At 41.2% G+C, this 16,036-nt stretch overlaps 1 protein-coding gene across 8 annotated transcripts in view; it reads right to left on the reverse strand.

Annotated features, from left to right (window-relative positions):
* LOC110837873 (membralin) overlaps positions 1-15,990 on the reverse strand; it is a 294,281-nt gene extending 278,291 nt beyond the window's left edge. For 3 of the 8 annotated variants that reach the window (XR_015537727.1, XM_087358271.1, XM_087358265.1), the window contains exons 1-10: positions 15,290-15,990; positions 14,839-14,890; positions 12,150-12,571; positions 11,684-11,919; positions 10,678-10,856; positions 9,681-9,739; positions 7,519-7,630; positions 6,799-7,048; positions 6,554-6,644; positions 3,530-3,587 (exon numbers count right to left, since the gene is read on the reverse strand). Coding sequence is in view for 7 of the 8 variants with exons in the window: in XM_087358271.1 (XP_087214397.1) it covers positions 3,530-3,587; positions 6,554-6,644; positions 6,799-7,048; positions 7,519-7,630; positions 9,681-9,739; positions 10,678-10,856; positions 11,684-11,919; positions 12,150-12,434 (1,270 nt within the window). In the remaining variant the exon portion in view is untranslated. The other 5 variants (XM_087358270.1, XM_087358266.1, XM_087358267.1 and 2 more) reach the window with 5 other exon arrangements.
* Positions 15,991-16,036: the final 46 nt, after the last annotated feature.

A 16,036-nucleotide genomic window follows, 5' to 3' on the forward strand; every position in this document is an offset into this window, starting at 1 on the left:
ACTCTGTCGCCTGCCTCGGTCGCTTGACTCTGTCGCGTGCAGCCAAATTGTACCTTAAATCACCGAACAAAGACATATTCACGCCACCAGGTGGAACCACGAAAACACCTCAAGGATGAAGTGGGGATAAACGCGAAGGCTAGGGCGCATTTTACTAACCCTTACAAGGAAAAATATCGAATTCGATTAAAAATATATATAATTGAAATTCGGTTATAAAAACCGTTTTACTGTCAACTGGGGAATGGGCCGTGACATTTCTTTTGAACCCGGAAAAATAAACAATAAAACACGACGTTATCGACTAATACGCGGGGTGGGAGGATAAACAGGACATTGAAATGACTCCTTCAGAGGGAGACGAAGCTGAAAGCGGTTCGTACTCTTTCACATAAAAGTGAAATTTCGGTTCAGCACGACACGAGTGCAAAATTCACGTGGCGGAAATGAAAAATGTCGGAAGCGTCGAGGGACACACGAGAGTTCGCGGAATTAACAACGAAGACAAGAGGAAGGAAGCGAATGCGAGCAGACGACTACAAAGGACGACGGTCAGGCCCGAGCCCTCTTGAACGCGAGGGGCACCGACCCTGGGGACACGCGACGGGTGAATGAAGAAGGCAGACCATTCAAAAAAAAACGCTCATTCCGAAATAATTACCACAGCTGAATTTCATAAAGCGCGGATCTTACGCCATCGCGCGTATTATTCTTTTTTACCAGTTAATCCCTTCCGTGCTATGAACGTGATATCTCCTCTGGTGAATTACTTTTCGTAACTGTCAAGGCGGAGGCCGTCACACAACCAGAGGGCTGAAGGACGCAAAAACGTATCAGACGAGCGCTTACATCCAGTTAGCATAACACTACGCTGATCTATAAATAAAATGCATCACGGAAGGGCTCAGTGAAACCAAACACCGCGGCGAGGGACGCTCAATTTATTTTCCAGCATGACTTGACTGTACTTCACTCAGTCGCCAGTGCAAAGCGCAAACATTCTAATGCAGATGACAGGAGACGACATTCGAAACTTTCCAATAAACGCCGGAATAAATAGTACACGCAGTAGCAACGCTTCGGAGGAAAAACGAAATAACTCACTTCTTTAGCTTTCAAAATCATTCGCATTTTATACGTTCCTCTTTGTGCGTGTAAAACGCTTTTAAAATCCGGGGTTCCTCCAGCTCAGCTTTTGTTTCCTACATGGGTGACAAGATGGCGCGCACAGCATCACAAGAAAGGAAAGGAGGCCAAATCCGCTTTCTCGAAAAGGTGCCAAAAAAACACACAACACTGACGGCCGTAATTTCGTTTGAATATTTGTATCCGGTTCTCTTACTCAAATTACTCTATATGGCATTTGGGTTCTCATCCGTAGCAGAAATTGAATTCCGGACTTTTGTTTGGGGCCCACTCTTCATCATAATCCCTTCGTCGTGGCGGACACGACAAACGCGCTTAAAATTATTCCTCACTCCGCGAATTCTGCGACAACAGGTCGGAAAATGCCAGAACTATTTGCTGTCTCATCTTTACAACTCACTGAAAGTTGCACATCCTCTGCAGTTGATGCAGAGTCGTCAAATAAGCCACGCGCCATCACAGAATCCAAAATAACTGTACAGGACATGCTTCTGAAGTTGAAAACGAGAGTTGTTTCCTTCTTGTCCTTTGCACACGACATTGACATCCGCTGGGAATTCCCGCAATTGGTTTTGTGATGCTCGCAGCTCCAGTTCCGCAAATGCAAACTGTAACTGCGATCAACTGCGGATATACGTGGACGCACTGAGAAAGAACATCCCAATGCCCGTTATAAAGTTACGGGCTGGAATGAAACTCGCAACGGGCTGATGACTCAATGACGTGACGTAGGGGAAAACCAATATCCCGCTGTGGCGGAGGCCCACAAGAGACGGGAACAATGAGAAATTTGCAATAAGAAGAGAGGCTGTCAGTTCAACGTCCTGCTCTACAGTCCCCCCCCCCCCCAAATTTGAGAACGGCCGACTTAATCACCGTCACTTATTAGGTCTACTCTGTCCCTGTTATGTTGACATTCACTCAAAAGTTTACGACAAAAATTTTATATAAATGAAAGTTGTATACGTTAAATACGCAAGTTTTCTGAAAATGCTTTAGTCCTCAGTTTAAACAGCTGTAACTCTATTCGCATTTAAAAAATATCCAAATACAAACTGCAATTCCGAGGAATAGTATAAGGCACGAACCACGCTGACAAAGTGCGGGAAATTTCGCGCCACTCGGTATATAATTTAGGTCGAGTTCCGTTTGTCGATCGTCTGATCCGCAGGCCACGTTTTGAACATCCTTGTGGCGTACGTGCATACGCGCACAAAGGCTCGTCTCGTCTCAGGCGCAGGAAGTTACCACTAATACAAGCCTCAGTCGGCGGCAGAGCTCGAGAGTCTGACAGTCTGACGGATGGAAATCTTCCGGTGTCACAGCTCTGTGCTTCAATGTTAAAACATCGAAATCTGACAACGATCTGCACTGGAAAATACAATTCAACATCAACTTCGTCCCCCCAACTACAGACTTCTTCCTTTCCATGCGTTTTATTTGGGGGGGGGGGGGGTCCCCCCCTTCGTAACAATCTGACTCATACTTGCAGAAATAGTTCACAAATATTATTTAAATTATTCCATTCGCCAAAAGAGGGCAAATCTTGTGTAGGACGTGGAGATTTCATCCTACTTTCGCCAGACAAACACGGAATCATACAATGACGCCGATTGAGGTTACGTAATATTTCGAAATTTCGTCTCTTCGCGGAGACCGGCTTATTTGCACGAGTCCCCACTAATGATATTTAGGGCCAACGAGTCTCTTTCTGTACTGCCAGAGATCACTCGAGAGGAATTTATTGCCCTCAAATTGAGGACATCAAAACGTTTTCTACTGCTGATTATTTCTACACGAAAAATTACAAAATCCAGCACACTTTACACGCACTGACATCAAATAAAGCTTTTATCGGGGCAAATTCAATTCCGAAAAACTACATTCAAGTTAATACGCTCTTGGCGCTTTAAATATCTCCGAGATTTTTCAACGTCAATCGGGCAAGTTCGGAAGTTGACACAAGAGTACCGAATTTTTTTGTAGTTATAAAATTGTTAAATAGCCCAAATTATTAGCGCTGACTGAGCGTCCAACAACACGCAAACACAAAATTAATATCATAACACTGCAAAGTGACTGGCGTTGAACATGTTAAGACAAGCCACAAACCGAATCCAGTCGACTTTCTCGTTGACACGTTTTCAGGTACACAAAAGAAAAACGAAGAAAGTGTAACGCACTCTGCGATTAAAAAACTTTCTCTATACAATTTACGAGGCGTATGAATCACCAACAAAATGTGAACATCGCGTACTTCGTTTCGGAGATAAAAATACTCTCCTCTTACAGCGAAGGAGAAATTATAAACGCCCACATTATCAATAACATCTAAAGATGGCCCCGTGCGTATTTTTGCCAAAAAAACGGCAAAGAGACTTACCTATGAAGATGAAGATCTGGTGATGAGAATATCGCAGCAACATGGATACCGATACGGTCTGAAAGAGAAGAGCATGGATTGAATGTCGTGCAAACTTATGAGGTGGAGGAGAGTGCAAGGTTCTGGAACTTAATGGGGGAACAGACAATTAGCGAAAATCATGCGCAAAAAGGAATTCTACTCATTAGACTGAAGTTAATTCTAAAACTTGATTATGATATCTGCGTCCAAAGGACAGGACGTCACAGCTGCAACGCAAAGACCGTCCACTTGCTTCGAGAAATCTCACGTCAAAACGACGAAGACTGCCATCAGGGCGACGTAAAAAATTTCACTACTGCACGAGCGATTCCGGGCAAGAACAACTTTGCGATTGCCCCCAGGTTGTCCCGGTGGGCATCATCGGAGCACGCGACCTCATGGCACGAAGCGTAAACGAAGGAAACGAGCTTCAAGTCCCGGAACAACCATCGGACAAAGATTCGCAAATTGATACACGCAGACACGTGTCTCTTGTCGATTCCACGTTACAAGTTGCAAAACAAAGGACACGCGTTTAATTGGCGATCAAAACAAAGTTGCCTGCCAGTGAGAGCGTATCTAAATAACTTGTTACACTCTTTAACGACCACACAGTTGCATAAATACACTTCTCACACAAAGAGGCTGAATGCGAAGCTTTGTCCGGAGACCGCGACATATGATTACGCGATAACGAACCAAAAATAGCAAAGGCCTTGCTCGAATCGGGTACACATTCTAAATCACTGCGTATTCATCTTCCTCGCAGTGAAATGATACCCTCCTCTCTGCCATGCAGTTTGAAGTTAATGACCTAATTAACCCTAGCTGCTGCCAGGGTATCCGTTCACCCCTTGGCTTGCTGGAAGGGCTGGAGTCATATAGCAGCAGACACAGGACACCGACGGTGGAAGGGGGCATCAATTACTATACCATACACTCAGCTCGCACAATATATCAAAATTATGATTATACTCGCCCTGCAGTAGGAACTCGATGAATAACGCGGGCGGGTCGTAATCATGGTCACAGGAGACGTTATAGGCCATCATCAGGCGCTATTGACGAGAAATTCGGTTGCCTGCGTCACTCTATACCTAGCAATCCGTCATCCGCCCCTCGCCTATGAGGAGCCCCAATAAAAAACATGACGCAGCTATAAAGAGTTTTCCTGTAGACGTAAATCCGATGCCGCGCTTTATGGTGGGTGTTAATACAGTCCTTACGAGGCCACATTTCGGGCACGAATTAAAGCGCATGGGCGCAGTTTCACGTGAATTAAAGGCCACTTAAAAATGACTGAAAGAAAACTTACTTAAATATGTCACTTTCTAAAAGTCATTCACGTCTGAAACCAAAATTAATCTGGTGAAACTTCAAAAAATTTTAAGACGTTATGGCAACCTAATTTAAAACATTTAATGCAGACACCAAAATATTTGCAAGCTCGAAGGTTATCTTAAGGCAAAAATGTTTTTACGAGTTCTGTCAGCGCTTTTCCAGGTGCAAAACGTGGAAGGCCGTCACTTTGCGTTAAACAAATTAATCTGTACATAAAAGAAGAATTTCATGAAGTTTGGCCTAAAACAGGGATCAGAGAGAAATCACCGCCACATTCCACATGAGAGACCGTTCTAACACAAAAGGCGATATTGACAGCTTAAACTGGTGATTGCAGCAGTGATTATCTGTGGAATTTCTGTACTGCATTCCTTCAAACATCTCCTGGACACCTTCAACGGCAGTTTTAACACAGATCGAAGACGAGCGCGGACGATCGGTTTCTTGAAGGTATCTGCAGAAGGACGCGCACGTTATATCTGTGCAACTACAGTGCTCTGCCAATGTGAGCGACTTCTTCTTCTTCGTAAGATGTTTCCGCTCTAAGTAGTTCGCTCGCTAGCGAAGGCCCTCCGTCTGTCTCGTCCTCCCACGATCCCACCTCCTCACTTTCTTCCTGTGGTCGTCGTTCCCGTCCATTTTCGATTTAGACTGACATTAAAAAGTGTCCGTAACATTTCATTTTGTTATCTGAGAGCTTTGAATCTTTATCACTTCTAGTTCCAGCTCCTGCACTTCCTAAAAATCTCACCTCCGCTCCTGACGACGGTCCATGTCCAGGTTTCTGCTCCATATCTCAACGTAAGCAAGCAATTTCTTCATTCCTGAGAAACGAAAACTCTCCACTTCTTTTACTTCATTTTATTTATTTCCAGGCTTATCTTCATAACCCAAGGAACTCCACATTCATTTTGACAACGCGGCCCAAACAATAAGCAGGCCGTAATTTCTGCCGTCATCAGGGGGTGAAGACCAGCCACTCAGAATCACTTTTGGGCAGAACGGTCACACCGACCGACGGGTCCGACGAGCCCTCGACCCGTCGGCAAGGGTGTCCCTGCCCCACGTCGGAACGACTTTCAACCGCGTCGTCCGCCAAAGATTTCCAGTTTTCTTTGGTGAAGGACGGACTGGATGATCGGGGAGGCCATCGAGATTGAATTACATCCCAACGACCGCACCTGAGCCCCTCGTCCGCTGTCTGCAAGGGCTCCGGAGCGCTGCTCGTCCGACCCCACTTACATGTTAACTTAGGTCCGTGCTTAATTAGTAACTACACACATTTTAATAAATTGCCACTGAGAAGACTGCGGACAGTTTAGGTATAGGAAGTTACAAAAACACAGAGATAAAGAAGAAGTGTTCGTGGCAGAACGGAAGGCTCTACAATGAAACATACGCGGCGTCGCTGCAGGGAAACTCGGCCAATTCTTCCTTCTCATAGAAAACATCTTTAGCTTTGGCAATCGTCATTTATGTCCGAGACTTCTCGTAACAAGTCCGCGCGACGACAGGAAAGAAAGACGCGGAGTTCCCGCGGCAAGCGGGGACAAGAAGGGGGCAACTCAACCAGAACTGCTCAGTCTCATAAAAATTATAAATTGTTCCGAGTAAAAGAGGACACCACCAGATGAGACAACGATTCAAAAGACGCGTACTCACAAAAACTAGCATGATGAAGAAGGCGGCCAAATACGACGTGCGGGCCATCCACATGCTGACGAAGCGGTAGTGTTCTCCTGTTACCACGTTCCTGCAAGAATGGCACAAAAAACATTTGTGTTATCAGAGGACGCCTTCAGAAATGTCATCCGTGACGAGCATCAATTTCTACGATGCTCAGCGAACTTGAAGACTGCATAATAACAACAGTAACAAACAAACAAAGAAACAAACACGACCATCACCTGAGATAGCCTTTGTTATCCTCTTGCTCGGCAAGAGTCTTGATGCTAGCCATAAGCAGATCGTCATATCCCAGGAAGCCGTCCAGGATGAGGCGGCTGAAAGCGTCGCCGAAGCACGAGTCTTTGCTCGCATCCAAGGTCACGATCTTCACGGGTATGTTGAGCTTCTGACGAGTTCCAGGCGAAAGACGCAGGAACCCGTACTCCAGCGAATACTCTACGATGTACACTTCTTCTGGCCAAACTGGAACTACAGAAACCATGAAAAGCATCCTCTCGAGATACAACAAAAAAAAAGTTGTTCCTCCGCCTGAGCGCTAAGACAGACAACGAGAAAGAAGCGTTTCCTCAATCTTAAGATGCGACTGACCCAGTGACAGGTTTTCATGAAAAAAATATGTACGTGACAAAATGTGTTTGCTGTCCCACGACTAGCGTCGCGGACATTGAGATTTTCCTTGCGCTTCGGTCATCCGACGTAATTTTTCAACACAAATTCTTAAATGCCATCAAATGCGAGACGTGCCCCGATTTCAGAAATTTTAAAAAGTGAAAACAAGTGTCCCTTAAAATCAAGGAAGTACACGACTCTGCGCGTACAACGAATACCAGAATTTTTGTCTTACAATAAAACGCCCAAATTTTATTAATTCTCACACAGTGACTACTACTACATTTTTAATAAAAACTGAAGCAAAAAATACGAAGTTCTTAACGCACCTGCTCGGACCAGTTTCTTCACTTCGGATACAGATTCTTTCAACGGAGAAATTATTCTGCCACCGCTCAGCATGTCATCTTCCTGTAGAGTTTCATTTGCGTTAACAACAAACTGCAAAACAAGAACACTACAGTCACACGGCGCAAGTGGCCGGCCGGCAAAAGACGACAGCCCGCGAGGACGACGGCCCGAGAGACGGGAGGCAAACAGAAGCGTTAAACAGTATATTTTTAACAAGGACCAAAGGCAAAGAGACTTCACAAAATAGAAGAAACTGCGGTAACTCATTTTAAAACTTTGCATAAATCATCAGCTGAAAAATCTTTACACCTTCAACATCTGATTACAATAATAAATCAGAGTTAAACATTAAATCTTCTGATATGAAACTGCATCAGGAGATTCAAATGTATGAAACGGAAGTGTTTCTCCTCATAAGCGAGGAAGTGAGCATTAACACGACGTAAGATGCGAGGGCGTGCGTTGCTCCCGGCAGCCACCCAGTCCCGTGCTTCCTGAATTAAACCAAAGGAACTCAAGTCGCCTTGTAAAAAAAATATGATGATGTCCCATTACAAGCCACGTAGGAGCTTAGGGGGAGTGGTCAGTGCACTGTGCTTTACCCCCGGGGAAGGACCCCCCGGTACCAGCTGGACAGGAGGCTGCGTTGGCTCCAGAACGGTGGGATGAAAAATTACCGAGAAACAACGTCTCGGGACGATGTGGACATAGAAAGACGCGTGGGTGGCCAGCGTCACTTTTTAAATTTAAATTCGAGACAGACAGACTTCAGCTGTGAAGAATTTGAAGGACAAAGATAGAAGCAGTATTTGAACTTGAATGCAAGCAAAGTCATGAGACAAAACGTAGGTAGGTATAAACTAATTTAATATAATTAATTTAATAATAGTCAGCGTAATAAACCCATACCGCAAAGAACCCAGAATTTAAATACGAGTAATCTTACAATATATTTAACAGTCCACTTAACAGAAATGATGTCATCCTACAAGAGTTTTCGTGTGACAAATATATGGAAAATTTTGTAAAAGTAAAAAGTAAAGCACTTGGGGGAGGGGGTGGACGAGGTATAGCTCCTCCTCCTTCTTAACTTCGGCACTAGACAGGGGTGAGTGGTCAGCGTCACAACCCAGCTGCACTTTACACCCCATTGGACACGGGGTGGTCCAGAGGTAGAGCCGTGAGGAAAATCCTCTGCTCAAACGCTCACTGTACTGACTGAGCTACCTAGGCTCAATATTCATACACAATTTACTCCTGACCGTACCAATTTGATCAATCAATTTTTACAGTCATTAAACTATGGATAACAATACGTGTCCTCTACAACTTCTAATTCTCGCCTCTTCTTCCGTGTCTAAACCTTCAGGCTGCCCTGAATCTCTGAGCAGGAATCTGGAATGTAACGGTGAACGACACGATAACGCAATGGTAAGACCGTGCTTCGGAACTAACCACCTTAGTCCTGTTGACTTTCTGTGACCGCCAAAAATAAGCAGCTTTATCTGTTCCTACTACATATTATGCCGACACCGCGTTCTTCTACTGATTAACGAGAGGTGAATTAATCTCCCAGCAAGGGAAAAACTAAAAACATAAATTCAGACCCTAAAACAAAATGAAACAATATTCTTATTCATTTTTGGGTTATTTAACAATGCTAGTTCAACTGCAGTATCAGAAAATGATAACAAGATTATGAATAGTAAGCGGATAATTACAGACCTAGCATTCGTGTGGAAACAACTCACAAAAATGTCAGTCACCATATCTGGGCACATCATCATCACCACGGAAACTCCTCGGTTTCATCGTAGCGTACACATGTCAGTATCTAAAACACATACTTTCAACCAGCGCACTACCTCAGGAATTTTGGGCCGTTTCAGAAAACTGAACCCACAGCTTTGTGTAAAGACCCACCACATTTAAACAGCTGCAGTTAAGTCACGTGAAATAAAAACCGAGTACATCAAAATACGTCCAGTTATCCTTCCATGCCGCATAGCACTGACATGATACAGCGTAAACACATTTTTGTCCTGATCAGGTGCATTTCTATCCACGTACAATTCCTTTCAGGGGCTTCTTTATCAAAGCACTTCGGTATTTCCAAACTTAAGCTACGTCGTCAACACACCTGTTCAGATTCAGAGGATGTCCCACCCCAAACAGCAGAAGCAGCTGGAACCTCAGCGTCTGAAACATAAAAATGCTGTTTAGTCGAGGAGAACAACACAGTCAGCTTCTCTTTAACGCAACGATGGCTGCAGCAAGTCTGGCTTTTTTTTTTGGGTGATGTTAACGACTACGAGAAATGTCACGGGATAAAAATACAATATACATCTATATTTTTGGGTACTGATGTAGTACTGTAGTACGTTGATTACATATTAAAATCTTTCAATTAGCACTGTAAATTCTCCTTAAAATATACATATTTAGGAAACAGGAGCACATTTGACAGCATCACTTTACAGGCGTAAATAAAAATTTGTGAGCAGTGCCAAGTAGCTCACGCTACCAACATAAACTTACAACGCAAGCTAGATTTCTACCGTCTTATACCGAATGCAAAATAGTTTATTATGATACTGCACTGGCAAGTGTTAGTGACAACCTTGAACGTCGCAGACTGAAGAAATTAGTAACCTGTCAGCATGGCACATTTTGTAGACTTGCTACAGATTGTGACTTGTAAGAACATGAAACATTACAACTTCTTGGTAATTTTGCCATTAAAATTGTGAATCTGAGACAAAATATTTTATGATACACCATTCAAGATCTGAAGGGGATGAAGGCATAAACAAACCCAAACCTAACAAACTTTGGAAAGTTTTCGTGACTTTACAATCAATACGAAACAGTAAGTCAAGACATTATTTGTGATATTGTGATGCCATCAGTAGCTCAGACTACAAAGCACTGAATGATACGATGACTAACAAATTTATTTTATTATTCTCATAAACATTTAATCAAAACCAGCACGCCCTTCAAAAAAAAAAAGAACTTACACCAAACGGTACTGCAGTTCTGGAATTTGCTCGTCTTCAGGCTGGATTTCTTACCGACAAAGCGCACAAAGACAGGATGGCAGTGGTACTGGCATCCCACTCTCAATCCATACTCACCTTCAGAGATATTTGTTATCCTAAGTTTAGTGGATTCCTCTTCCATAGTATGGATGTTGCTGCCAACTTCTGTGCTCAGTATTTTCTCATCTAAACTGCTATTGCTCAAACCTACTCCTGACACATCATTTGGATCTTGAACAACTTCCTCTACGGCGGATGGCTCAATATTAACAAACCTGTCAAAACAATGCAAAGACACAGCTTCAGTTCAACAGGAAGAAGATAAATTTTTGTTTCACTGCAGACTCCTTGAGTACCACAACCATGTCAATTGCTAAAACTTGCCAACATTTAAAAGGAATCTGCTGTCTCCTTAATCAGTGTTGGGGACAGATCAGAAGATTTATGTACGAATATAACAGACCGTCACAAATTTCCACAGGTCCAGAACAATGCCAACAGAATGTTGCGAACATAAATCTTGAGCACAGATTTATCCGGTGGTCACCCACCGACGTCAGACCATAACTAACGCAATCACTATTACGGACCACAACAAAAGCTGCTGCCAACTGAACTTTGGTTAACTTTGTGGCACACTGCGAAGAGGCTTACACAATGTATTCAGAGAGTTCATTAAGTTCGAATGGAAGTGGAATTATACTCAGAAGACTCTGAAATTATTAGGGACTACCACAAAAACCAAAAATGTTTGCTTTACTATTAGAAATAAAGAGTACAATTTTCTCAAATTCAAATTGAACTGTGCGTAGGAATTCATACGACCTGTTTATTTAAAGTCATATAACAAAAAACAATATTTTAGACATGATCCCATGGACAGTTACTTGAAAGTTCAAAGAACAAAAATATAATCCTACGTGTTGCAAAAACTTGAAATATAAAGATTAGATGTTCTGTGGACTTAAAATTAAATTATGACCACAGAATAAATACATGTAATAATCAACATTCCTTCTCGACCAAACTCGTTATTACATGCTCTGAATAGAAAATGGGTTCATTCCTATTCATACAAACGTACGACAAAATCATATCTTACCCATCTCTCGAAAGAATCCCCAACATGCTGCTCAAATCACCAGTGTTTTCGTGCCTAAGTTTCTCCTCTTTTGCATATGACTTCTCGATATTATAGTCATCAGCACCGTTACGAAGTATTTCAACACGAAGAATCCCCTGTCTAGGCCAGTCGTCTTTTATGTGTTCCAGACAATTTGTGGGTGAACGCGAAAAGGCTACATGTATGTATGCCAGCACAAAAAAAGCGGTGATAGCCTGTAATTACAGAAAAGAATCACTTTCACTTCAAGAAATTTGTAAAAAAAAATACTGCAATTTAAAATAGCGCCAGAAGAAGGCAATCACATTATTCTGTTCCAAGGGACCAAATATTTTGAACATTATAAGCAGTCAGCCCTGGCTTCAAATAAAATACTTGATTTCATCTTAAGAACTTCAAATTTGACTGACTATTAATGGTGTTAAATGTTATGCAGAGCTCTTACCTTTAATAACACTACAAACTCAAGAAGCCTTCTGACAGGCCTCGGGAAAGTGTGTGCATAAGCTAAGGCTGCTTTGAAGAACAAAGCATGGAACAGCCTGTCTCTAACATTGATGAGGGGATTCTGGTTGTTGTTGTTACGAGCACGATTATTGTTGCCTGCTCCTCCACCAACGTTATCTCCGCCCGGAAGCGGACCATTCCCAGCATTGCCATCGCCACCTGCAGCTGCCCCTGGTTCTGCAGCCACCCTTCCACCTACTCCACCTTCACTGACTCGAGGCATCTTCGTCCAGCAGTTTCTCGAAATTCAGCCTGTGCTTTCTGATTTCCACTCAATTAGCAGTAGGTTCAGCCACGAAAGGCCAATTGGTAATGCTCCCAAATAACTGCAGTGATGGATCATTTCTTCTAATCAGCCTTCTGGAAAGGAACACAACGACGTTAAGACATTATTTTTTATATTAATCAGTGCATACTATATGTGGATAATTATCCTGCCCTCATGTTCTTGTAGTTCTGCAGTCCTTCCAGTACCTCCAGTGTTAGTACCTTAAAATAAGCCACAACATTTTCCTTTCGTGTTACTAGAACTGTTTCACACAGTTCACCATACATATCCCATACAATGTTCTGTCAAATTCTATTACATGGACTGGAAGACATGAAAACAAACGGTCAACAGACTGGCCTGACCTCACACCTGAGCAGTGAATAAAAAATAAGAAGGAAATTCTCAATCTAGGAATAATCAGCTGCTTGTACATCACCTTGGCTCATAGGCACCTCATACACATTCAGTGTAAAATATGTGTATGTAATTGCTTGTTGGCTTTTTTACCTTGAGGGTCTGCTATAACTTTCACCACCCAAAGAACACAGCAAGAGAAGTTCTGGTGAAAGCCCTCCTTCTTACCATGAAGAATCCCTGACCTAGATCATGACTGGAAACCATCTTTCCTATCTCCTATATACATAAATGCTCTACTTCTACATTTGAATGCCAAAATATCTCTCATAATTATCGCTGGTATGTCAGTGCCTCCGTATTCTTCCACGGGACGATAAATGTTAAGTTGGTGAACATATATTACCTCCAACTTCAAGGAAGTTATCTTTTGTTCTAAAGATAGAGGCAGTAATTCCTCTGAAACATTGGCAGCCATATGAGATTTCATGACCTAACAGTGGCAAAATACCAATATTGGTCATCTGGCTTGTAACATTATGTGGATTTGTAGGTCAATTATCAAAGTTCTGCAAGAACAAGTTGCAGAATGTTCCTCTGAAATACTGGTATATACCTACAAATGTACATAGCATTACAACACACAGAAGGCTAACATCCATCCCCAGATGATACATAAGTGAATATGGAGCAACAGTGGAATGATATTGATGGGAAAAACTGAAAGACTCAGAGAAAAATCCATCCCACTGCAACTTTGTTTGGGTCTCCTTTTCATTTATTTGAAAATTAAGCACAAAATTAAATCATTAAATAGTATAACTGTTAATGTATACTTCTTACAGGACCCATAAAACAGAATGAAGCATGTCAAAGATAACAGACACTTTAATTTCTATTGCCACTCAAACTTTATAACTATTATAATTTATTGAGGCAGTTCATAATATTAAAAATGATTTAATGATAAACTGTGAGTAGTGTGAATGACAGATGGAGAAGGATGGATGGATAAATGAATGAATGAATGAAGTAAAGCATAATTTTTGCTATCTCTAATTTAAATATTGTCATATTTCACCTACCAGTTTCCATTAACAAACATAACAAATTAATCAAAACATCTTTTTATTACCCTTATCTCCTTATTATCTGATAAGATTCAGACACAGTTGCAACACATTTCTTTACTGAGTCACTGAGACTACAGCACAAATTTAAATAAACTAGCAAACAATGCACAAGAGACTGACAGCCCATTTCAAGATACACAATTCTGACACAATCTGAAACCTGACCTAACTTTCTTGTACTCAGCTGAAATTTGTGTAGCGACACAGTTTTAAATAAACACTAAACATTCCCTTCGACCATGAGGTTTCCACCTCATGCACCATCACTGCCATTAATCCTGAATTGCTCCAATGGCCAAAACAACAATTTTATAAAGCAATTAATAAAAACTAAGATCCACCCATATAAAAAAAAAGGATAAGTTAAAACTTCCTGGTTTAATTTTAACTGTAGTTTTTAATACAAGGATATATACAACTATATTCCGAATGCATATTACAGTGTTTCAGAGTATGAAAAAGCACATATGCTTATCCTCCATGAAGCAGTATCTCACAAAATATATTTCATTATTTTAAGATCAGAAGTCAAAACATTATCATGTATAAAAGTTTGTGATATTCAAAGTAGACAACATATCATACCTACTATAAAGAACTACATATAAACATGCAACAAATCAGGTTATCTAAAATAATCACACAAACAAGTAAAACATGCATTAATGCATACATTACCTGTGAAGCTCCATATGTCTGCAATTACAGAAACTTGTTAACCAGATATCAACAGTTTACTTAATTTGGAAATGTCAATGTAAAACTATTATTATTCTAATCAAGTGTGAAACCTACTCACTAAAAATTGTTAATCACATTTTATTTATAAAGCATCCACTAAAAGATGTGTAAGTAGAACACTAACCTACCATATTTGTAGCACAAGCAATAGGATGACTGCTCTTGATTTCCGTGGTTTTCCTTCATGAGTACAAAAACAAGTGCCAGATTATTAATCACCAATCATACATCCATTAAGTTCATATCTGTATTTAAAAATTTGGAAAAATATTTAACTATCGTAATCAGTCATTAATGTAAATCCATAAAATTGAAAATACATATATACATAGTTTGAATCGCAAGCCGCATAACTGATACAATTTTAACAATTACAACTGTGGCTTTCTCTCAAAACACACTGTCAGCCAACAAATTATCTACAACATACAAAAATGCATTACTGATAGGTCTCTCTTGAACCACGAACACACTAGCCGTCACAACGCGACTCTTATCGACAACGATGATTTGTCTCAATCCTTAATGACATTATCGATCAGTTATACAAGTAATCGAAATACAAAGTACTATACGTACTTTCTAAATTTAATTATTCAACACCAAGCTGGAAACAAAATTAAGTCCATCATCCTCAGAATAATCGTCTGTTAATGCATATTCCTTGACCACTGCCTTCTAGATCTCACAGATCTCTATGCTCATTGCGCACATAGGAACAGAGAGTAAAAATCACTGATAAAAATTCAAATCGGAAGGATTAATTTCCTTACATATGGCAGCTGCAGTCCATCTGAGGGAACCTAGCCACTTGATAGCTAATGCTGAAAATACCTGATTTTGAAAGTTAAGGCGACATGGTGTTCGGTCTTTATTACGCATTCCACAAATAAATCTCCAACTTTCTCTGTAATGCATACTAAAATTTGGTCAAAATTTATCAAGGGGCTGTTCACATCTGACAGGTATCAATGGGTTTCTTTCTCCCAAATTCTTTTAGGCCTTAGTATAAAATACTTTACAGGGTGTGCTCAACAGTAATATCATATTTTGGAACCAAGTTTCTCCATCAATTATGCTACAGTCAACTATAAAAATAGGAACTGCACATAGAAAGGATGCAACTTAATGATGATGACAGTCTTCTGAGATACTGCACGATGTCTCCTAGAATCTGACACTGGTTCAGAGGTGCATACTACCTCCATCATCTGGGCAATATACATGATGCAAATTCCATATAGAATCTGACATCACTTTATTATTAGGCAGAAATAAATCACATCATCATACATTGAATCATATGTAAGTACTGGACATACCTAC

This window comes from Zootermopsis nevadensis, unplaced genomic scaffold (genome assembly GCF_977971745.1).
Source record: "Zootermopsis nevadensis isolate Lab colony 2312 unplaced genomic scaffold, Znev_1.0 Znev_ptg000029l, whole genome shotgun sequence".
Classification (NCBI taxonomy): Eukaryota; Metazoa; Arthropoda; class Insecta; order Blattodea; family Termopsidae; genus Zootermopsis; species Zootermopsis nevadensis.